The following is a 25,536-nucleotide window of genomic DNA, read 5'->3' as shown; positions in this document are numbered from 1 at the left end:
CTCTGAAGTACTTGCAAGGACAGGTTTGTACATTAGAAAAATGGATGTCCTATTCTGACAGGCTGTTGGAAAGGAATTACAACCAGCATTGAAATTCATATCCCAATGGAGGATGCAAAGGGCACTCCTTAGTCAGGATTTCAGTAAGACTCTTCAGAGTGGCATTTACTGCTTCAATAATAAATTCTGTATCTACGTATTAAAGCCCATAAAACTCAAAATAAATCAGTAACCCTTGTGAAGTATGAAGCTCTGTGTCTGGACTGATAAGCACTTACATAAAATCATATTTGCTTTTCCAGTTATCATCAAAAATGCATTTTTTAAAGGAGCATTTTAAATGCTGATAGTAGCAGGTAATGATGATGTTTTTCATGAGTTACACTGACTGATAATTAAGCATCTCAGATATTATTTTCCTTGGAAGAACAAGTAAAAATGTGTTCTAATGTCTTTTCCTTTCATGTGTATCTATTAAGTTACAGCTCACCTGGCTGTAAAGTACAACAAAATATACAGTAACCTACATGTCTAGATCTTCTACCTTTAAAATCTTTATGCCTTTGACAAAAGTTACTACCAAACCATAAGACTTTCTGAAATTTAAAATTCTTTTAAGCCTATTTGTTCACTGCCTCTAAAACTAAACAGCACTTCAGTGGTACAAAGAAACCATAGAAAGGACATTTACAGCTTAGGTTAAGTACACTTCTTATCTAAATGCTCCAGGTTTTACTATGCAGTTATCTTTTAGGAATAAAATATAAGTTTCAAAACTTTTCTACCCTCTCCCAAAAGCCTGGATACCCAAAATGTGGATACCCAAAATGTTTATGAAAACTGGCTGTGACTACTAAGCAGTATACTGGGTAGTACTACAAAAAGTATTAAATATTACCAGATAGTAATATTGATATAAATAAAGTAAGACAGTGCTAAAGTCAGAAAGATCTTAAAGCCTCATCTAAACAGACACAGCAACAAGCCTGGGCAGAGAAATGACATTAGGATTGTATCAGCTGTAAAAGGCAGTTGAATTTGGCCAGTCATTGCAGTTTACTTATTACTCATGGTAATGAATTCTTTCTTAGGGGTTGTTTCTCTTCCAGCATAACTACCCTGTCTACCCCTGTAACAGGAAAGATAAGCAAGGTCTCTACAGTTGGGATCTCTAGCATGGGTGCTCTGCATGTATCAGCAAATGATGATGTCTCTGGGTCTCTCAAGTCTACTAGATGCTCCCCTCACTACAAGTCTCTACAGGAAACTTCCCTCATTAATCATTTTGGGTGACAGTGCAAAATACTGCTGTTCAACACTGCTGGTTTGTTTCTGTTCCAGTGGGGAACAGCTTAAATCCAAGACTGTTACCACAAAATGACTTGGGTTTTTAATTAAGATTCGATTTTGATTACAGGCATGAATAATAAGGGCATTTTGGAGAGATTATTATTGTTATTAATAAGGATTTACAGAATTTGTTGCATTGATTTTGAAAATCAGGGATGTAAGTATACCCTGAAACAGTACTCTGAGCATATGCTGAAAGGTTTTCCACGTCAGGCTTTCAACTTCTACCCATCTAAACATTCACAGGATTCACAAGTGGGTTTTTAGCTACTTCCAAAGTGTAAATTCAATTCCAAACACTGCAACACTCAAAGAGGTACAGTCAAGTCCTCATAAACAGTTTTTCAAAGTGTATACTAAGCTAACTGTTCCTGTTTCTTGCTGTTTCTCTGATGACTCGTGGTAGACAGAAACAGAGGGAAAGTTCTGAAAGTGCATCTCAGTGTATTATGGGATTTACTGGTCTTGAGCACTCACGTAATCATGTCTTCAGGTTCTTTGTTCAGCATCTGTATGTTGGTCAGCATCATGCACCGCCCCACTTCTTTGTCAAGGTGTCTGAGGATGTTGTCCACGGCTTTTCTTACTTGAGAATAATATAATGACATACCTGCAACAGTAGGCATTTTGTATAATTTGAAATATTTAGAGATAGGTGTATTTTGATAAAGAAAGCTCCTTAACTCATGCTGTGCTGCATGAATTAAGAAAAAATGTTTTCCTTGTGAAACAGCTTATTTCACAGGTAATGATACCCTGAATCTAAGATGGAATTGCCTCTCCAAAAAGAATGCTATTGTTTGTAATAACCTAAGGGATATAAATACACTTTTTTTTTCCCCCAAAGAAAAAAAATTTAAAAATACCTAAAGTATGTCCCTACACTGTCAAATGAAGCTGCAGTTTGCTGTGTTATATAATGTATTTTGTGACTTTTCATGACAGAAGTAAAAGCTTTTATCGAGTAGCAAGGTTTAAAAACTACAGGCAAAGAGAAAACATGACTCTGAATGAGGTATCCAAAACCTTATTTGGTGTGAAAATTAATGTCATGATATTTTATGGGTAAAACAGTATTAGACATACAGCTTCACAGCAGCTTATAGCCATCAGACACTTTAAAACTTTTTCCATGTTCCTCAAAGGCTAAAATTATAATTTTCTTAATGAAATTTTTGATAGTAAAACTGAGCAATATAGTTTACTTTTCTCTAGTCAATTCTTTTCCTATTTGATAAAGACAATGCAAGATTAGAATTCCAAAATTACACACATTTTCGGATCTGATATGCTGAAAAGTTCAATGACAGAGTAGAAGGTGAAAGAAAATAATGGAATTACCTATCTTACTCTTGCATGTTATACATGGAAACTACAACACTGTATCATAACATAGGGAATAAATTGCTAATAAAATATAATAGTGCAAACATTTATTATCAAATGCTTAAGGAATAACCAAAACAAATTGGAGATGCCATTGTTGGACAGTTCAACAGCAGGGGGTCTTACATTGCTTGTTTTCTTGATGTTACTACTATAATCTAGCAATAATGCAACACAGGTCTCTGGCACCAATGAAGAAATACATGGACTTAATTTGATTCACTTAACTTTCAGGACTTAAATAATGTGAGAGGCCAAATTTCCTTTCTTGCCAGGAAAATCAGGCACCTTCAGGGCATGATAGAGAAGGTCTTTTATTTCAGCATGGGATTCTCTCTTTATGCTGACTATGAAGGAAGCCCAAGGTAATGGCATTTTGACCTTAGGCACTTCAGTAACATTTTGAAAGTCTTACAGGGTGTGAGATACTGCAATTAAAATGAGGTTATAAAAGGATTTTTTGCTGTTTTTCAAAGCTGGTACAATTTCTGAGCACAGGGTTGCCACCACCTGTGTAGCATGACTGAGGACTTTCCCTGAAAATAATTAAAAACCAGTATCTGTAAAACTAAACCATATTTTTCATTAGAATGAACAATAAAGTAAATGCTTACAATAATCAACTGAATACTTAGCAGTAGGAAATTATTCTGCTCACATACTTAAGACTTTTTCACATTCATTGTCACCCAAGTTCCTATATTCTCCATTCTTACTGACCTATCATTTTAGCTTCCTCCTCTGTCAGAGTTTTGCTCAAATAGGTTTTCTTCACTCTGAGGGTGTTTCCAGAGGGAAGGACAGCTCCAGTCACTGGCATTGGAGGTTCGCCGTCTTTTTGCTGCAAGCTATCAGCAATTACCAAGAAAGCTCTCAGACCAATATTCATTCTCTGTAAAGATCAATAGATAAATTAATATCAGAATGAAATAATCACATTTTTTCTCATATTTTCCAATCACGTTGAAATGTTGAGTATCTTCTTGCCAGTGTTTGTTGTTCCAGGGCCTGGAACAGGCTGCCCAGGGAGGGGGTTGAGTCACCTTCCCTGGATGTGTTCAAAAAAAGAGTAGATGAGGTACTTAGGGGTCTGGTTTAGCTTAGGATGGGAATGGTTGGACTTGATGATCTTCAAAGATCTTTTCCAACCTTGTGATTCTGTGATTCAGTTAAAACTGATGTCCTATATTGTCATTATGACCGAAGATTAGTAAGTGTTTCAAACACATACTGTGTGAAAGGTCTGAAATGGTGCTCAGCACCAAAATGGCAATGTGAAAACATTGGGAAGATGAGGCCAAATGACCTGAATGTCTTCAGGGCATTCACCAGAGGAAAGCTTGCAAGCTTTGCATTGCAGAAGTTAAAAGGCCAGAATGATTGTAATTTCCCAGGAACACATTACAAAACCTCACAGGCAGTCCTATTTACAGCCCCCCAGAGGTACAGAGGTGCTGGAACAGACTGCCCAGAGAGGTGGTGGATGCCCCATCCCTGGAGGTGTTCAAGGCCAGGTTGGATGGGGCCCTGGGCAGCCTTGTGTAGCTCCAGGCCTGGAGGTTGGTGTCCCAGCCTGTGTCAGGGGGCTTGGAGCTCTATGATCCTTGGGGTCCCTTCCAACCCATGCCATTCTATCATTCTATGATTCTATATTTACCTAGATTATGGGTATTGAACACTAAAGTCTATGTACATCAAAAAGTAGCCTTATTATTTCATTGGGTTTGGACTGAAACTGTTGTTGAGAAACAGTGACATTTCAGGTGTTGATTCATCAAGAAGCAGTGGATTATGTCCATTCATTACAGCCTCAGCTTCCTGCAGTGCTGACACACAACATCCTGTGCAGGACATTCATACAGGTGACTGACCCAGCCCCTGATGGAGACAGCCTGCTGAAGAATTCTGTCACATTTTTCTTTATTCTGCTAAAAAAGATTAAAGGTGTGCTCAAAGTAAAGCTTGCCTTTAATTTCTGCTGCTTTTGACAGTAAAAATTTAGTCAGCTTTCCCAAATTATTTTTGATATCAAGTATAATTTTTGTAAGGTAACTCATTCTATTTTAACATCTTAGTGAATAGATAAGCTGGTTAATAATGCAAGATTAATAAGCATGTTTTATGGGATGATCACAAATGTTTTTTCTTTTTCATGTGTTTATCCTTGATTTTCAAATGGAAATGCTTTCAAAATAAGAAGTGAATACACTATGTTTAAGAGAATTGTTCATTATTTTACCAGATTTTTTTTTATAAGTTTTTAAAATTTCTGATTGTTTTCTCTAGAGGAAGCTGACTAGGAAGCTGAGTCATGACACCAGCAGTAGTGGAGCTTAAACCATCAGAGTGCTATTAGAGTTTTTTTCTTGTCAACTTCAATTTCTGCAACACATACTCTTTTTCAGTAAAACTATTTTGAAAACCATGAAAATTGTTACAGAAAATTTATTTTTATATTAAAATAGTTAATATATTGCATATAACAACAGAAGGGTGACAAGGACCCAATCATAGAATCATAGGGGTTGGAAGGGACCTGGAGAGATCATGGGGTCCAACCCCCCTGCCAAAGCAGCTCCCCAGCTCATATTGCACAGACAGGCGTCCAGACGGGGCTGGAATCTCTCCAGAGATGGAGACTCCACCACCTCCCTGGGCAGCCTGTCCCAGGGCTCTGGCACCCTCACTGGGGAAAAGTTCTTCCCCATGTTGGGGTGGAACTCCCTGTGCTCCAACTTGCAGCCATTGCCCCTTGTCCTGTCTCCACAGAGCACTGAAAAGGGGCTGGCTGATTCCCCCTGCATCCCATACTTCAGATATTTATAAACATTCGTAAGGTCCCCCCTTAGTCTTCTTTTCTCCAGGCTGAACAGTCCCAGCTCACTCAGCCTTTCCTCACAGGGGAGATGCTCCAGGCCCTTCATCATCTTTGTAGCCTCCTCTGGACTCTCTCCAGGAGATCCCTGTCTTTTTTACCCCAGGGAGCCCAGAACTGGACACAATACTCCAGGTGGGGCATGACCAAGGCAGAGTAGAGGGGGAGGATCCCCTCCTGTGACCTGCTGGCCACACTCCTCCTGATGCCCCCCAGTGCACAGTGATCAGTAATTTTATATCTTTTTGTTTTATGCATTTGCACTACTTCCCATTTGCTAATCTTCACTAAGGAAACACGAGACAGACAGAAACAATGTGACCTTTCACAGATCAAGTCCCCAGATGTATTTTATCAATAAAGCAAGTTTAAGATTTGGCCTCAAAACTGTACAAAGGTCAAAGCATGCCTAGAATGTAACCAGAAATTAAATGCAGCACAATATCGTTTATCCTAACGCCAAAAAATGAAGATGTGCATCATACCTCAGGGTTGAGACTGAAAGCTTTCGCTGGTTTCCCAACACAAAGGAAGTCAAAGATAATTTCTTTCATTGCAAAATCTAAACGTTCCTACAATAGGAAAAACATTGCAGGTCACTCAGGTGCTCGCTTCTGCTGCTTTCTTTCTTTAAGGCAACAAATCTTGGAAAACCACTTTAACCAAGACTTACTTAAATGTATGGAAAACCAAGATTTTTCAGAAGCATGCAGAACTATCAGATCTGAGCGTTAAACACCGCTGTGTGTTGACAAAATTTATAGCATTTAAATAGAAAATTATCCTTTTCGGGAATAAAGCTTTTAATTATTTCATTTAAGCTGCGGTAATTATGCTGCTAACATAGTATTTTACATAAAAGGAGCTTGTTCACAGATGGCACAGTTCAGGGAAGATTTTAAGCATCTGTTTAATTCATTTCCATTCAGAAACTTTAAGTATGTGCTTAAGTGCTTTGCTCAATGGAAATGCTTTCTGAATTTGAGTAATAAAAGAGATGAAAATTCCAGCACTGAAGGTTAGTTTATTTTAGCAATACCCATTTAAACTGATGAAAATTAAATGTGTCATCTGCATGCTGAACTGAATTTTCCTCTGACTTACTGCTTTAAAAGCAGCACAACTCATTGTCCTAGATAGTAAGACTGACTCAGTGTCAGGACAAAATGTGGCTTATTATTTTGAACTTTTTTGGCAGTGAAAAATACATTTCCTGTCAGTTTCTGACTTGCTGGCAATTCCAAAAACTGACAAAAAATACATTTGTGTTCAAGTGAAACCATCTATATCCATAATCGCTGGAAAGAAATGACCAAAAACTTATTCAGAAGAAGTCTGCCCCAGCTTAATCTGTAATTTTATCATTGCCTAGATGAAAGATACTGACAATGGGGTTAAAAAAAAACCCAACCCAAAAAAAAACCCCAAAAAACACTAAATCATGACAAAAGAAGTTTCCTTATTTGTTAATTTGTTATTGGGAAAACAAGTTATTCATAAAGACATAGGCATGGTTCCCCCATACCTGTGCAATAAACTGTATTATCTTCACAAAGATGTTTAGAGGCATATCTCTTGGCACAACACCACGGGACCCTTTTGGGAAAAGTGTTGTGACAATAGTAATGAGTCGACTGTAAAAGAAGGAAAACAAGCATTAGACATTTTTGGACCTTGCAGACTGTCACTTACCATGAAACCTAAGTGGGAAATCCTACTCCATTTAGAAAAACTAGATTGTCTTTCCTTTGAAATGAAAATATAATGGGGTATCCTGTTCTGATAATTTGCTAAAAACTCAATGTGTTTATTTCATTCCTGCATTGTCAGTAACAATAAACCAATACATGACATGCAACTGCAAAAATATTTTTAATTTTAACCATGGAAAGAGATTCTTCCAAAAACAGAAACATTTTAGATAGATAGTAATTTTAATAGGTGGAAGAATAACTAATGGTGCTAAAAAAGGGAGTATTTTGTTGGGTTTGGTTGAGTTTTTTATTTCACAACAGGAATAGGTTCCATTCAAAGGAATTCAAGAGAGCTATAAAACCTCTTTACTGGATACATCCACTCTACAAGGTCTGATTGGGATTACAAATACAGAATCTTACCTTTGGGTAGCTGTGTTGCTTTCACATTTAATTCTGATCATGTAAACCCACAGTAGTCTGTACAGAGATTCCAGTGCAACTCGAGCCATTTTTGGGTCCTTATTCTAGAGAAACAAGTAACATAAAAATAAACTTCAGGCACAAATTATAAAGGAAGTTCTGCACTTAATGGATGCCAAGGTTCAGAGTATTCTTAATGTCACTACATAAAGATACAGCCTCACAGCTGCTCAGTTCCCCATTCCTGTAGTGGCGGGATGCTTATGTATCTGACCTAGCTCTCCTGGTATTAAGTTGTCAAAAGGCCCAAATATCAAGCTAATCAAATTAAATACATACAATTTCAGATCTCTATTTGAAAACCACTCCAATTTGACTCTGAAAAGAAAATTTCATCTTCAGTTGATTCTGTCAGTTCAAAAGCTGTTGCCCTGTAGTGGAGACCTGCTTGTGTAGCTCCAGCTGGAGGTTGATGTCCCTGCCTGTGGCAGGGGGGTTGGAGCTCTGTGATCCTTGGGGTCCCTTCCAACCCAGACCATTCTATGATTCTATGATTCTAACACAGCAGATGAAGAGATGTACTGCATGTATTCAACAGTGAAAAGTCAAAAATATGTGGATGCTTAAACTGGCCTAACATGGCACCTGGGACCAGCTGGACTGAATTGGATTATCTGTCTGGATTGCTGTATATTTTTTGGAAACTTTTGCACCAGTACAAGACCATCTTTGGGTCTCTTTGATCATATGCAGTTTTCTGCTTCTGTGGCAGTTTTAACTGCTTTTTGAGCAGGGTGCAACTATATGCAGTTCAATCAGGTGGTCTGTTGGCTTAAACTTTGAAGGAGTCCACTACACTTTGAACTGAGATAAGATTTGCCTGGGCCACAGTGCAAATCTCCACAGCGAAGAGCTGAAATTTTGTCTGCAGGCAAATAGTGAGTCACAGATCAAAGACATCGGTTCGATCAAAGAAACTACAACCAATCAATACTTCTTCAGTGTGTATTGGTCTAGGACCTGCAAAATGGAAGGAAGACAACCTGGCCATGATATGGGACTTGTCTCCAACTTTCAATGTGGCATCTGTCATAAGCTTGGGAATAGGACACTGCCCTTGGATTGCAATTTCCATTTAACTCCTTGACAACATATTAAATTGAAAGTCCTTTTTGTTTACTATAGCAGCATAGATGGTTGTAGCATACAATTAGGATAAGTACTAAAAGTAATGCCAAAGTTTACCTGGCTTATTCATCTTTGTAGAGTTTTAAAATCATAACATTTGTTACAATTTTATAACCTGTTTACATTCAACCCATTTTTCATCAGGTGTCATCACATCAGTCCTTGTACACTTCAGTTCTAAGACTTTGACTCAAGAGGTGATGGAGTACTTTAATCAAAGTTTATTTTTACCCCAAAGCTTTCAAGAAAACAGAAGACACTGTGGCTGAGTTAAGTTAACAAGAGGAAGTCATCCCTATATGAAGAAGTCGAGATACTCCTCAGCTATGAGGACAGTTGAGAAGGGATGGAGGAGGAAAGGGCTGAGGCTGATTATCACTGGAGCTTTCCAAAAACAGCAGACCAGTTTTCAATCATAAACAACATGCTGCAGAAGCAGGATTGAGGGGAAGATGTGAAAAAGCCTAACAAACATCCAAGGAAGTCATGGGCATGTGTGTGGATGGGCAAGATCCATGTAACTACACGGTGGTTGGGTGCCTAGTATTTTGGAAAGTGCACAGTGTCTCTCCTTTTGGGAAACGCAGAAAAGTCCACCAGCAATTGAGCTTCTTCAGCATCTCAAGGATTTTTGTCAACAAAAAAAACCCAGCCAGTAATGCTATGAGGACAAGGAGTATTTGGCTTAATATATCTGACATCATCCTCACTTTACCAACAGGAGGTATTGGCACTGGAGGTGGTTCCTTTACCACTGCTGTCAGTGCACAACTCACTGTTGGTGTCAAAGAATTTGTCAAAGTCAGTGTGGGCCCTCTGAACAGAGGAACAGTTGGCAATGGAGCTCTGCCAGGATCTGTTCTGCTTCTTGATTAGTAAGTGCTGCTGACTTTGATCTCTTGTTCCTCTTCTAGAAATTTCTTTTTCAATGCCTTCTCTTCTTCTGTGATTGGTGGAGGAGCAACCAGACTGCCAGGAGTGAGGCCCATTGTCTTTTTTTCCCAATAATATGATATTATGTCTGGCCCATTTGGGCTGAAGTGATACTGTGTTGGTACCCATGAGTTCATTCCTGAGATAAGCATTGCTTGACCCATTCCTTGTAAAGTAAGTTCTGTGCCCTTGGCTTAAATTTTACCTGCTCTTTCTCCCTGTTCCATGTGCTTTTGCTCCCACTGAAATATTTTGCCTCTAAAAAACTTTCTCTAAAAGTGCTTTGACTCTTGCCTATAGAGAATTCCTTCCATTCACAGGGTTTTTTTTATAACTAAAGTTTAGTTAACAATAAATGTTTCATTTCAAAACCAGGATGCTTACTAACTTTTACACTGCTTTCAACAGGATAATACAACATTCCCTTTGATCAGAATTTGTTGAGGGTCAAATATTTCTATGTCCTGGCAGGATTGTCCTTTATTAATTCCAGAGAACAGTTTGTTTCCATAAGATCAGAGACTTGACAGTTTATACTAAAATCAGAAATATGATTAGAATATAAAACAGCTTTTGCAGCAAATGCTTGACCTTCACAGTTTTGGGAAAGAGATTGTGCTCTATGGGGTGTGGACACTGTCCAGAAACCTGATCCACACAAGGTCATGGAGTCCCATATACTATCCTGGTGTGCATAATTCTCCTAACAGAAGGATTTCTTCTCCTTGTTCATCTAGCTCTTCTTCCAGCTGCCATTTGGGCTTTGAGGTGCCACTCTGACTGGTGAAGTGATTGATCAAATCGCTGGAGCATCTATTCCTTTGTACTGAGAAGGAGTGGTCAAGCACATTCTGAATTTAGCCATGTATTCAGCTACCTTAACTTCTCCCCAAATTAAAGATTGAATGTGCCACCACATTAATCTAAGAGCCCTGTGAATCTAAGTATACATCAATGAATTACAAGTCGTTCAATTCCAGTTTGAGTTCCAATTGGTGAGGTAGGAGCAACTTTACTTATACTTTCTCTAATGGTTTCAAATAATTTCTCAGGATCTCCCTAATTTTCAGAAACATCTGCATTTCCAGCTGGCTCCTCAAGAGATTTTACAGCTGTAGCTGCCTTTTCTAAAGCTTGCATAACCTCATAAAACCTCATAAAATTAGTTGCAATAGCAACATGTTTATTTTCTGAATCTCGTTGCAACTCAGGTTCTCATACAACTTCAGAAAAGTAAGAAAGACATATGTAAACATAAGGAAAATCATTTTCACTGTGGGGGTGACAGAGCACTGGAACAGGCTGCCTAGAGAGGATGTGGAGTCTCCATCTCTAGAGATATTCAAAACCTGCCTAGATATGTTCCTGTGTGACCTACTCTAGGTAATCCTGCTCTGGCAGGGGGGTTGGACTAGGTGATCTTTTGAGGTTCCTTCCAACCCCAACACTCTGTGACTCAGACAGACTATGAACATTTTTAAGAGCTATTCTAGCAGTAGAATCCATATGAAGAGAGTACAAATACAAATTGTTTCATTAAGAAAAAGTACAGCAAGAAAGCAACAGGGAGAAAGGTGCCAATATATACCTCATCAATAAGCTTGGGAATTCAAGTTTTGGAGAAGAGAGATTCCCTCCACAGGTTGTCTCTGAGCTGAGAAAGTGGTTGCATGTTCTACCTGCGCCATCTGAAGAAGCCTCCTAACCACTGGTTCATCAAGCAGCAGTTCAGAGGCTAACCACTGAACTAACCACTTCACTGGGCATCTTATATTGACCTTTTCAGGTAGGCACAGACCATCCTTTCTGAAGGATACAACTTTAAGTGTGGAATGGGGTATGAGTTCTTGTATGAGTGAAAGAAACACAGAGGAGTAGTAATGATAACTCCCCTGTGTGTATAGAACAGTGTGTGCAGGCCTGGAACCACAGCAGATCACAATGGACAGTTAAGTCTTAACCTTCAAAGATCTAACAAATGGTAAAGGAATAAGAATGGATACATGGAGGAAGCAGCTTAAAAAAAGTGAGGGTTTTTTTTCAATGCAACTTAACAGAGTGAAACAGGCAATGAAATCAGTGTCCTGCAAGTAGTTCCATTCTGATGATGTAATAACAGGTGCTTTGTTTGAGAATGCTGTTGTAAAAAAGAGCATGTTAATATTGGGTCAGTTTTGCATGGCACTTGACCTAATAACTTTCATCAACACTCCTGCCTGATCACAGCTGTTCAACTCTGGCTTGGTTTGAGTTAGAGGAACAGTAGACCTTCAAACCAGGCACAAGAATACTTTGTTGTTACTGGAAAAATCTGCCCAGCTAAAGAATCTGTACTGTTTGGAGTCAAATTATGGATGGAATCAGATAGTAGCAACAATCCATCACATCTGCCCAAATCAGACTTGCAACAGATTGATAGTGCATACTGAAGTGTTAATACAATAGGAAAACCAGAAGATACTGACCTTGAGATTGGATAGACAGTTGTTGAGGAAAATATGCCATCTGTTTAAGAAGAACTGCTTCTGACTGACACAGAGCAGGCATGTTACCAAAGGGTACAAAGCCTAGACAGGAAATGGATGTCAATACAGTATTATTTGCATGTTTACACAACATAAAATTCACTTCATAAAGCTACCATGAACTTAAAGCTTTGACTCCTCCATTTTGTGCAATGCATGTTAGCCAACATAAACACACTGTTAAGTAGCACAATTTACAAGGGACCTTTCTCTAAAGCTGTCACAGGTATGTTTTATGGATGAACTAAACCCAACCAAATGCCAGCAGTGTAATAAATTCAAAGGTGGGCCACAATTTTACAGACTCAGAGGGTTCAGTTATGCCACTTAACTGAGAAATGATAGCATGGAAATAACTAAACTTCATTAGAATAACAAGAGGACCCACAGAGACTGTCGAGAGTTGGGAATGCTGAGATGCCTATTACTCCTCTAAATCTGCAGTCACAATATTTACTGAGAGACATGTCAAACACCCTATGGAACTGTGTTAAAATACAGGCAATGCCTGGATATGCCAGTAGTCACATCTTGTGAAGTGAAAAACAAAAGGAAGCAAGGCAGAACATAGAAGTTTAAATACTTGGTCTCTTTGTCCACACTTAGTTTGATACTCATCTTGTAAATGTTACACTAAAAAACATAAGCTAAAACGTACCTAGTGATTTTGAGCCTGACTTTGCTATTTCAGCAAGTCCTTTCTGTTTCAGTTGTTATATTAATAAATGCAAACAGGAATTTATAAAGTTATTAGTCAAAAATATGGTAACTTTATCTTAAAGACAAATGATTCTCAAATTTAACCCTAAAATTGTGACTTCAGTAACAGCTCAATGTATAAATACACCACAAATCCCCATTTCTGTTCCTGTGGTATCTAAAATGAATTGTCTACAGTTAGGTGAGACCAGGTTTCTTGGGAAAATGCCAAATGTACATTTATTTTTATTTTTATGATCTTCATGTCCAAATACACATGGGAGTGGATACCCAAAGTTCTCTCATGGAAGTCTTTGTTACCATATTAACATGATGGCTATAATAGTTGAGTACTTGACAGGATCGCTTTAGTAACATCCCAGGAGTGTTACAACCCATCCTAAGGAAGAGCCCTAGGAGGGAAAATACAAACCATCTCCTGGAGTTTCCCACTTCTCTCTGCTCACTATAAGAGAATCTCAACAGCTAATTCGCTGGAGGTAAATTTACATAGAAAATGAGGCAAGATGAATGCACCCATCCTGCCTGGCCAGTGAGTGCACCGACTCACGAAACATTGAGCTTGGAAAGGAAGGTCCTCTTCAGACTCTGAAGAGAGAGCTTTCTTCCTGGAAGCCTGGAAATATGCACCACAGCTATTTCTGCCAACTGTTTGCCTTTCCCCTCCTCCACCTCCTCGCAATGTTTGTATTTCTAATCACACCCTCACAAGAATCTATTCTGTTTTGTCACTTTTAACTCTGTAGCCTCCAGTGTGGTATGTGAAGACAAGCAATCAAAGGCAAAGCCCCAGCTGTACAATCCTTTCTCAAGCACGGAGTATTGACTTTGGCAAGGACAGCCTCCAGTTTGGGGGAGTTCTATTTAGTGTAAAAACTGTACAGCAAAGCTCCTACCCTGCTGCAATTTCAACACCGTTTTATGAACTCAGCAGAGTGGGACAGAGTCACACAAACACAAGCAGAGTGAAATCAGAAATCCAAGTCCCAAGACTCCCATTAATTCAAATCAGATCAGGACTGCATCCCCAGAGATGCTCTAACTGTCCCTTGGGACTGGTGTAACGGTGGCAGGAGCTCAGGCACTCTTCTTCTGCAGCCCTCCCAGCAGATGCACTAATGCCAGTGACCAGCATTTGCCGAGAGCACTGGGAAGAGGGAAGCCTATTTGACTTTCCTGTAGAATGAGGGAGGAGAAACGACAACTTTCTTTAGTTGAAAGGTCCTAGACTTCAGGATGGATTAGCTCACGCTGCACTGCTGACGTGCGCCGAGCCAGTTGGAGAGACAGACTGCTCAAGGCGGCCAGCATCAAACTGACTCAGATCCTCATTTAATTCAGATCAACTCATGCTTCCAAAAATACACTGCAGTGCCACTGTTCATCTCACAAGGAAAAAAAAAAAAAGAGACAGGGAGATGCACAGTAGCCAAGTTAGAGATTTAAAAGGGCATGTGTTATGGATTTTTTCATTCCTGCAGTGTATTATTTAAGCCCCGTGAAAGAGTTGTTCCCACATGCCTCATTTGTTCTCACTTGACAAGAAGTGAACTCTATCTCCTCTCCTCCTAATGCTTACACATAAGAAGTATGAGAAAACCTGATCATTTAATAATCACAGAACCAGAAGCTGAAAACATCTGTTTGATACGGACTGATTTAGAGCATAGTCTGAATAAACTAAACACGCCTGTTTTCTGCAGACACAATACCCTGCCCTGCACATAGAAATGCATTTGTTAGAAAGCCAAACACAGGGAAAAGTTTTGCATTTTCCCAAGAGACTTGCACAGAGATATTTCTGACAAAGAATTTTAGCCTCTGCTCCTTAGGGTTACTAACCAACGAGTGCTTCTTTCGTGAGGAAAGTTCAAGTGTTGTATCATACAGGCTTTCAACAAAGTTCCTCAGACAGGGGACATTCACTTCATTTTTAACAGCCTGAAAGAAAATTTCATGTTAATAAAACACTGTTTCAAGAACTGCTTGATCTGATTTAAAGAAATTATGCAAACAACCTGAAAAATAAACTCACAGCAGCTACGGGGACAAGAATTTCAACAAACAGTCCTGCCAGTGCATGCTTGATATCTTTGTCTTTAACTTCAAGGAAATAATGTGCACATTCCTAAAACAAAACAAAACAAGATACATAAATGGCATATCAGCTGGAATAAAGACCCCTAAATGTTTGCTGAATGCACATGAAGTGTCAGTGATTGTTTTTATCTTGCAAATCCAACAGAAAACATTTGTCTAGTATCTCTGCAATTTGCAGCAAGCACAAAGCAGGGCAGAAGTCAAGATAAAGGATCTGTTACTCTAACCACAAACTCTCCACTGATTCCAGCTGTGCCCAGTGCTGTTTTGGGGATGGAAAGGGAGTTGAGCTCAGAGGCTGACCTCATGCCTACCCTGTGTATATCTTCTGGAGTAGTAATGCACACAGACTGCTTTGCACAATGCTTTGAGAGGCCAAAAAAATAATGTATTTCTCTGGTAAGATACTCAAGGCAAAGAACAATCTTCTTTTAAAAACCTTGGGATAAATTTCATTACTAGGATCCCTTGCAGATGGAGGGTCAGTATAGAACTGTGCTATGTGAGGGGAGAGACCACCACAATTCCCAGCCTGCAATTGGGGACTGAGAAAGTAAAAATGTACTTTTGTCTTTCTGTACAGCTTCTTGGAGGATGCCAATCATGTTGCTCCAGTTCCTCCTTATCTCTGGATCTAAATAGCCACTGACTTTACAAGGAATGTCCCCCCACTGACCTTTTATTTCCACACATGCGTGCAGAGCAGTTTACACTTTAAACCAGGCATAATAACTTTTCCTGGTTGCAAGCAGTATTCTGCACCACATGGCTTCAGTGACTCCAGCCATTTCTGCTACACAGCTGAGGCCCCATCTGGAGTCCTGTGTCCAGGTCTGGGGCCCGCAGTACTAGAAAGATGTAGAACTAATGGAGAGGGCTCAGAGGAGCCACAAAGATGATCAGAGGGCTGGAGCAGCTCCCCTACGAAGAGAGGCTGGGGGAGCTGGGCTTGTTCTGCCTGGAGAGGAGAAGGCTGCGGGGGGACCTCATTGCAGCCTTCCAGTACCTGAAGGGAACACACAAACAGGAGGGGAATCAACTTTTTCAAAGGGTAGACACTGGCAGGACAAGTGGGATGGATTAAAACTAAAGGAAGGAAGGTTTAGATTAGATCTTTAGGGGGAAGTTTTTTCCAGAGAGAGTGGTGAGGGGCTGGAACAGGCTTCCTAGAGAGGTGGTGTATGCCCCATCCCTGGAGGTGTTCAAGGCCAGGTTGGATGGGGCCCTGGGCAGCCTTGTGTAGCTCCAGGCCTGGAGGTTGGTGTCCCTGCCTGTGGCAGGGGGGTTGAAGCTCTATGATCCTTGGGGTCCCTTCCAACCCAGAGCATTCTATGATTCTATGATGCTATGAAAGCTGCTTTTGCACTCTGTGGTGGAAGACAGGCTCTTCTGGAGCTTGCTCCTGAGATTAGCTCACCCTTTGAAAGTGGAGAGCACACCAGAGTGGAGCTGGTGTGACAGAGCTTGTAGCTGAAGCCCTGCATATAGAGACTCAGACTAACAGAATCAAACTATTTCACCAACTGAGAAAAACTGAGGTTTTCTACATACATGGTGCATCTTATATAGTATAGATATATTGTTGTATATTATTGTAGTACATATAGGAATGAATTTCATGCTGAGATTCAGGGAAGGTAGACTTCATTTGTATCCAAATTTGGATTTCTACTATATGGGAGTTGTACTACAATTTCAATAGCAGTGAGCACTGAATCCCAGCAGCACTGAGCCATAAAGCTCTGCCACAAAGTCAGACACTCATATTAGTCATGTGCCTAAACACTCACTACTTTGATGTCTTGCCAGCTCTGGGTAACTTACATTAAGTCAACACATATAAAGATGTGTTCACATAATGACGTGTGAGGTAAGAAGAAAAATGAGCTGTTTCCATGTTGTTTCAAATATGTTGTTAAATATGGTTTAAAACACATTGGAAAACTGAAATAAAATGTGTGATGTGTGTCTTGTTCAGGACTTAGAGAAATGGCTCTGTGTGTCTGTATGCCTGTGTATTTTTATTCCATTCAGTCAAATCCTTACTTGTGGCCATCTAACATTGATTTTTTACTCCAATGACACCATCAATATCCTGATCTTTACATGGAGGTTTATATAAAACACATATTTTACTGGATGAGTGGCAGCAAATCATGTAGCCATGAGAGTGATTCCCAAGAAAAAAGTGGGAAATAAAAAGTTTAAGCTAAATAAATGGGAACATTACCCACTGTACACTACCAGCAAGAACGTGGACTTTTAAAATGTTTAAGCATAAAATATTTTCTTTCCTTTTACAAAATGATGTAACCTATTAATTAAAAGCATTCATGATAGTCAAACCATGCTCTGTACAAGTGGCTCAACTGGGTGGGTATAGAATGTACCCTACAGGAAGGGGGGGTGAAGGTGTGGTGGAAGGGGAGAACACATCCAAGGGAAATTCCATCCAGCTTTTGCCTCAATTCTTTGTCTCCTCCTCTGTGTTTTTCTCCATCAGAATTTCCTTTCCTCTCTACCCCTGAGTCAGTGGTGAAAGATTCACTTTGGAGGCAGTGAGCAGCTAGGGAGGGATAAAGGGCAAAGAACAGCCAGGGGATGGCAAGGTGGAAGGCCTAGGGTCTACAGAACTAAACCTCTTTTTGTTGGAGGGTGAGATGAGGGGACTAGGGGTGTATGGCTGATGTGAAGCTCTTATGGAATGATACACTCCAGAGACTGGAGACTGGAGCGCTGAGGTTCAGCACCAGTAGAAAACAGCTGCACATGTATTTACTGGCGAACAACACAGGGAAAATATCCTGGATTAGTACAGGAAAGATGAAGGGCAGCCCATTCTAAGATGTCTGTGAACCAGAGGAACATATTTTACCTGCATAAACTGAAGAGAAGCTTCAAAGTCTTCCACAGGATACATCTTAATGCGAAAGAATTTCATTCCCATGATAAGACTGATAATGCTTTGAACTACGTACGGGCTTTGTTCTTTGTGCCGCAGCTCTTTCAGCTCTGCCATAAATTTCTTCTTTACAGCAGGAAATCTATGAATTCACATGGGTTAGGTAGAAAAATACAGATTAGTATTTGGAGTGCATTGTAAGGTATGTAAATGGGGAAAACACCTGAAAACAATTTAATTTTGGTTGTAAAATAACATTTCAATCAGTATGGGAATAGATTTTTTTTTGTTTAGTTTTCTTCCCCTTCTGATAAACTCAGAAAAGTAAATGAAACATACAGCCTGATCTTAGTCCTTCTAGATAACCATGTGACAACATCTAATTACCTTCTTACCATGCCTCTCATTTTCATAATGGCTAATAATATCATTAGAATAACACCCCACATTTTTCAAAAATCCAAGATGAAAGATAGTTTTCTTGTAAGTAAATGCAATATTTTTAAAAGAAAATGCTTAAATGTCAACCATGAAAATACTCAGACAGGCTGTTGTTCCCCTCAGGATTTTTCTAACAGCCATTAGAGTTAAGCATTAACAATGACAGTGTGGAATGGAGGGGTCTATAACTATTTTTGATCTCCCTCATTAATCTATTGGAAGTGTTTTGTGAGACACACTGCTCATAAAAATAACATATAGGAAGATCATCCAACAGGACCTCCTGTCCTTTTTGAGACAAAATGAAAAGAATGTAATTTTCAAGGGCAGGTGTGGCACTAACAACCTTTTATTATTGCCCTGCTTTGGCAGGGGGGGTTGGATCCGATGATCTCTCCGGGTCCCTTCCAACCCCTATGATTCTGTGATTCTGTGATTCCTACATTATCATTTAAGAAAGCAAAAAAATCAAACTATTCACACGCTAAGCAAGCAGGTTTATGGGGAAAGATGACTTTGCTTACTTGGCTTGAGCTAGAACACCTATGACTTCTGCATACAAATCCGCAACAATGTGCATATTTCCAGTGTTAGGACCAAGGTACCTAGCAAGAGACAAGAAGGAATTCCTGGCTGAGAAAGCATACTGCTTAAACCACTACTGTTAAAAAAAATTAAGCTTTTTTTTTTTTCATAGAATTTTTGTATTTAAAAGGGCCTTACCCTTCTTTGTATTTAAAGTGCTTGAAAGCCAAGTTAATAACATCATGTACCAAACTGTCTATTACAGGATGAAGTGGAATCTGAAAGCAGAAAATAAAGCATAACGAGTACACATGTATTACACTTCAAGCTGCATGCCTTAGTGCTAGTATGACTCATGGGTATCCCTGATACAGAAATATGCTATCAGCTGAAATAGCATCTAGATAACAAAGCAGCTGAAATGAGCCAGCCACCTCAAGTTTATTCAGTATTGAAGAGAAACACTTCTGCTTCAAACACTTGGCAAGGTGAAGTCTGTGTGAGCACAGAATACTCTGTACCCCAGCATGCAGGATGTAACTCACGCTTCTGTTACTCTTCAAGATGGAAATAGAAAGAAGAATCTTAAAACTCAGTTGTATTGGTAATTCCCATCATTTATTAGTTAATGGATAATTTAAGAACTCCATACCTGTTTCAAAACTTCTATTAAAACTAAAGAAAAAATAAAATCAATAGCCAGATCTCTTCTTTCCATTAAATAGTCTCTCTGCTGTTCATCACTGCAAAATCAAACCAGGAAACACAGTATTTAGAAGTGTCATAATTCATATTATATTGCCTTTTTCATTTACACAAATACAGGTATCAGGGGATGGTGTTCTAATTTTTAAACTGCAGTCCAGCTTGTCAGAAAGTAATGCACTCATATACTCTTAAAATTTGACCAAAGCTAACTTGGTACTTTCACTTTCTTTAGAATTTGTAAACACCACCCTCCATTTCATCCTTCTTTACTTTCCAAAACTTTTTCAAGAAAAATCCCAAAAGAAAAGCAAACAAAGAAAAAAGTTGGGTTCTATATTCTAACAGATGTATTTATTTTTCCTTTTCCTCGCTGATGGTACCATTTAGACACTTTGGAGGCAAATATCATCAATTATTTTGTACCATTAAATTCACCTTTAGATTTGTGGTGGATTTTGAAAAATGCCTTAAAGGTACCGGAGGGGGATTCATAACCAAACTACATCCTCTTTTTTAACCTTGGTGTCACTTGTCAAACATTCAAACACGTTCCTTGTGCAGAACAACGCAGAGGAGTCGCCTGAGGTGAGGAGCTTGCAATACGAGTATAAAAAATACCCACTTGGATGACCTGATCACAGTTAGTGTACTGAAAAGGTAATTTTGTAAAATTAAACATCAAAGGGACAGTTCTGCAGTCCATTTGAAGCAGTTACCACTGATTTCAGTGAGATTTTTCTCTGCCTAAATTCAGCACAGCTTTTATAGCATTACCTACCCGTGGTATGGGGATTTGAAGTAGATGAGCTTAAATTCCCTTCCAACCCAATTCTACTTAAGTGCTGACAATAAAACCTGCATTTTAAGAGTTCAGATCAATCAGTAATAAAACAAATTATTTGCATTTTGGTTTTCTTGGTTTCAAATTAACTGGAGAAAGGACTGGTTGTATGTTCTTTCTATAACACCATAAATGGACTGAGTGGCCTTGGTTCACTGCTAAGCTGAACTTCAACTAGATTTTGGGTGGATTTAAGACACCTATTTATGAGCAGGTGGTACTGTAAAAAGTTGAGAGAAAGAGGCATTTCAAGGCAAGGATTCATCTCATCCAAAAGCAGACAATTAGTCTATGAATCATGCTTTCATATTGCCTCCTTCAACTGACATAAAGAGTCTGGAAAATTCTGATTCGGGTTCATGTTTATCTTGACACCTAAAAGAGTCTCCTACCTTTTCATTCCAGCAACTATTGCCTTGAGTCACTACTGGATTACAATGTAATCCTAAAGTAAAGAATTGCCTATGCATTTCCAAACACCAGGTGTACCAGTGTTGATTTTCCTGCTGCTTCATTGAGATGTGTAGATTTAGTAACAAAGTATTCAGGAAAAATGTAAGGTTGAAGAATATATCTGTACCAAACTGTCAGACCTCAATATAAAGCAAGACCAATCCGTTTCCTTATCACTGAGGAACTACTGATATAATGAGATCAATACATATTTGTTTGCTTGTTTGTTTTAAGAGCTAATCCAATGTTGCTAAATCTGCTTGACTGATGCACAATTCTGTGCCCTGAGGATAGGTGTAGGTGAAATTTCTATGACTAAGCAGAAGGTTGTATGAAAAAAATCCTTCCAAGTGTCACAAAATTATTGCCTCCTCACATGAGTAATGAAGACAGACACAGTTCAGACAAACCAGTATTTAAATGGCACTACAGCACCCAAAACAGCAATAAGAAAGTATCAGGAATATAAATTTAAAGGCATAGTTACTACATTCAGCTAAAAGGTGCAAAAAGAGTTCCAGGAGCAAGCAGAAATTGATGACAACAACTGTGAAGCAACTGTAATCTCAGAAAAGCTGATGGGTGAAATGTAATATTAAGTATTCATGCATATTCAAAACCATACCTTTTGGATTTGGTGCTTGTTCTTGGTCTGTACTCATGAGATTCATCTTCTATGCCATTCTGTCTTTTATACCAGTCGAACAACGTGCGCAGGATAGAGGGTAGACAGTATTCTGAAAGGGAGCTCATTGAGCTTATTACCTATGGGGAAAGTACAGCAAGTCAACAAATGTTCAGGTTTCTCCTCCTCCATAAAAAAAAGAAAAAAAATAGCAATTCAATATTTAGATATGCTCTTTCTTTGTCTAATTTTTTGAGATCCATGGTACAAGCAGTTGCTTAACATTCTCCATTTTGTATTGAAACATAAGCAGAAATACAATAATGGACTGTATGTCAACAGTGTCTTTCCATTGATGATAGTAAAATGCATTAAAATCACAGCTTACACACTAGAACACGATCTAGTCCTTCAAGGCACTTGTTTTTATTTGTGACACAGCATTGATTTGAGTTTGATCACAGTATAAGGAAAGAAAAAGTGTTGAATCAGAGGTAGCATCGTAGAATGTGTTGGGCTGGAATGGATCTTTAAAGGTCATCTAGTCCAACCCCCCTTCAGTAAGCAGGGACACCTTTAACTAGAATTATAGAATCATAGGGGTTGGAAGGGACCTGGAGAGATCATGGGGTCCAACCCCCCTGCCAAAGCAGCTCCCCAGCTCATATTGCACAGACAGGCGTCCAGACAGGGCTGGAATCTCTCCAGAGATGGAGACTCCACCACCTCCCTGGGCAGCCTGTCCCAGGGCTCTGGCACCCTCACTGGGGAAAAGTTCTTTCCCATGTTGCTGTGGAACTTCCTGTGCTCCAACTTGCAGCCATTGCCCCTTGTCCTGTCCCCACAGAGCACTGAAAAGGGGCTGCCCATTCCCCCTGTATCCCATACTTCAGGTATTGATAAACATTCATAAGGTCCCCCCTTAGTCTTCTTTTCTCAAGACTGACCAGTCCCAGCTCACTCAGCCTTTCCTCACAGGGGAGATGCTCCAGGCCCTTCATTATCTTTGTAGCCTCCTCTGGACTCTCTCCAGGAGATCCCAGTCTTTTTTATCCCAGGGACCCCAGAACTGGACACAACACTCTAGGTGGGGCCTGACCAGGGCAGAGTAGAGGGGGAGGATCCCCTCCTGTGACCTGCTGGCCACACTCCTCCTGATGCCCCCCAGGATCCCATTGTCTCTCTCAGCCCCCAGGGCACACTGCTGGCTCATGGCCAACCTGTTGTCAACCAGGACCCCCAGATCCTTCTCCACAGAGCTCTTCTCCAGCAGCTCATCCCCCAGCCTGTACGGATAGACCAGGTTGCTAGTACTGCAACAGGAGCATTGTTAGGTACTGCTAGGTACGGTCTTCATGGTTGTGTCTGACTGCTGGATGCCCTTCCTTAAACTCAGAATATATTGAGAAAATACACAAGTTTTGCAATAATTTTCACCAAATGAACATGCAGATGGATTCACCTTACTATTAGATTCACAAACCTGATAACTTAGACTTTCATATGTACATAGATGAAAATAGTTGCAGTTTCCTGTGTCTTTGTATGCACAAATAAATAAAACACAGTTTTAAATAAATCCTTAAAAGTCCCAGATTAAACAGCTGTAGTGGCATACTGGAAAAGAAGATTACTGTTCACTCACTCCATATAAATTGTGTCACCAATTACAGAAATGTTACCAAATATGTTACTACTGAACTATGACTTGAACTTCCTATTACAGGAAACCACAAAGCTGCAAAACATGCAAAGATCAAAAGCTAGGCTGAAAAAACACCTCCATTATTATACAAGAGAATTATACATGTATTGCAAGTGAATGTTCACAACTACAGTGTTTGGGCACATTCTAAGAAAATAACTAATTAAACCAGTGATAAATTGCTGATCCAGAAGATCTGAGACCACCTCAAGATCGTGAAGGGTTTGATCCTGCAAAGTGCTGAGTAGCAGGAGCGAAGTGCTGAAGGATGTACTTCATGGCAAACACACTGATTAATGTCATTAACCCTGCCAGCTTTATCCACCTGCTTAAATTTAAACCAGCATGTTTCAGTGTTTGTGGAATTAAACATCAGTAGAGTTTAATCTTGTGTCAAACCAAGTTTGTGTGAACTTCTTGACTAAGACAAAACTGGGAGAATGAGCAACTTACAATTCCCAAATGTTGCTAAAGCCTTAAATGAGAAATTCTGTGGATGACAGGTTAGATAATGGTGGCCTTTTGCAGTGTTTTAGCCTCAGAATTTAACTGATTCACAGTGATGTTGTGGTCTAAGTCAGTGAGACACTTCGTTTATTACTGCTCAAGTAATAAAGTAAAATTAAACATGGAGCATTAGAAAGCTGTAACAACTGCCCCTGTAAAAATAAGCTTCTTAAAAAGTACTCATTTAGGAAAGCTTTCAATCTAGTGTTTCCAATATATTTTATTACCTGAAATATGAAACAAGTTGCTGTGGAAGGTGGCATGAAGGCACTGCTTGCAGCAGTGACACAGAGCTTTCACAAACAACTACTACAGCAGCCCATGCTCAATTATAATCAAAGCCTTCAAGCCCAACACTTCAGATAAATACTTGGAAAACATGAATCACCTAGTGTGGTGCAAACTATTCACTACCAACTCAGGACACTTAGACATTTCAGTTGCTTCTCTATTGTCTTCCAAAAGGTTTTCTGAAGCTGGCACATCACCAGTTGCTAATTATGAGGTGCAATGAAAAAGGGTTTTCTGGGGAGGACTAGAATAGAATCACAGTATCATAAGATAGTTTGAACTGGAAGGAACCTTTACAGGTCATCTATTCCAATGCTCCATGCAATGAGCAGGGACATCTTCAAACAGATCAGGTTGCTCAGAGCCCTATCCAGCCTGACCTTGAATGTTTCCAGGGATGGGGCATCTACCACCCCCCTGGGAAACCTGTTCTAGTCTTTCACCTTCCTCATTGCAAAAAACTTCGGTGTATCTAGTCTGAATCCAACCTCTTTTAGTTTAAAACCATTGCCCTTGGTCTTATTGCTACAGGCATGACTAAAAATTCTATCCCCAAACAGACCTAAATATTTTTAATATCTTTATTAATGATATTGACAGTGGGACTGAGTGCACCCTCAGAAAATTTGCTGACGACACCAAGATAAGTGGCAAAGTTAGTGTGCTGGAGGGACAGGATGCCATCCAGAGGGACCAGGACAGGCTGGAGAAGTGGACCCAGGTGAACCTCATGGGATTCAACACAGCCAAAGGCAGGGTCCTGCACCAGGGTCATGACAATCCCCATTATCCATAGAGGTTAGGAGATGATGTGCTGGAAAGAAGCCCTGAGGAAAAGGACTTGGGAGTACTCATGGATGGGAAGTGGGACATGAGCCACCAATGTGCATGTGCAGCCCAGAAGGCCAAGCACATCCTGGGCTGCATCAAAAGAAGTGTGGCCAGCAGATCAAGAGAGGGGATTCTGCCCCTCTGCTGTGCTCTGGTGAGACCTCACCTGGAGTACTGTGTCCAGCTTTGGAGCTCTCAACACAAGGAGGACATGGAGCTGTTGGAGGGTGTCCAGAGGAGGCCACAAAAATGACCAAAGGGCTGGAGCACCTCTCCTTTGAAGACAGGCTGAGAGAGTTGGGCTTGTTCAGCCTGTTCAGAGAAGGCTCGGGGGGACCTTGTAGTGGCCTTCTAATACCTGAAAGGTGCCTGTAAGAAAGCTGGGGAAGAACTGTTCATGAGGGCATGTTGGACAAGGAGTAATGGTTTTAAACTCAAAAAGGTTTAAGTTTAGGATTTAGGTTGGATATTAGGGAAAAGCTCTTCAATATGAGGGTGGTGGATCACTGGAAC

General features: G+C 39.8%; 1 protein-coding gene across 2 annotated transcripts in view; it reads right to left on the bottom strand.

The window, feature by feature from the left end:
• FRY (FRY microtubule binding protein) overlaps positions 1-25,536 on the bottom strand; it is a 179,370-nt gene that overhangs the window by 98,302 nt on the left and 55,532 nt on the right. For both annotated transcript variants that reach the window (XM_084279472.1, XM_084279471.1), the window contains exons 4-16: positions 21,690-21,829; positions 19,715-19,805; positions 19,261-19,340; positions 19,062-19,142; positions 18,070-18,238; positions 15,130-15,222; positions 14,937-15,035; positions 12,315-12,416; positions 7,729-7,832; positions 7,137-7,245; positions 6,097-6,183; positions 3,457-3,628; positions 1,828-1,960 (exon numbers count right to left, since the gene is read on the bottom strand). In XM_084279472.1, coding sequence (XP_084135598.1) covers positions 1,828-1,960; positions 3,457-3,628; positions 6,097-6,183; positions 7,137-7,245; positions 7,729-7,832; positions 12,315-12,416; positions 14,937-15,035; positions 15,130-15,222; positions 18,070-18,238; positions 19,062-19,142; positions 19,261-19,340; positions 19,715-19,805; positions 21,690-21,829 — 1,460 coding nt within the window. The remainder of the gene's footprint in view (positions 1-1,827; positions 1,961-3,456; positions 3,629-6,096; positions 6,184-7,136; positions 7,246-7,728; positions 7,833-12,314; positions 12,417-14,936; positions 15,036-15,129; positions 15,223-18,069; positions 18,239-19,061; positions 19,143-19,260; positions 19,341-19,714; positions 19,806-21,689; positions 21,830-25,536) is intronic.

Source organism: Gallinula chloropus (assembly GCF_964237585.1).
Source record: "Gallinula chloropus genome assembly, chromosome: 1".
Classification (NCBI taxonomy): domain Eukaryota; kingdom Metazoa; phylum Chordata; class Aves; order Gruiformes; family Rallidae; genus Gallinula; species Gallinula chloropus.
Note: the sequence above shows the minus strand (reverse complement) of the source record. Positions and strands in the feature narration are given on the sequence as shown.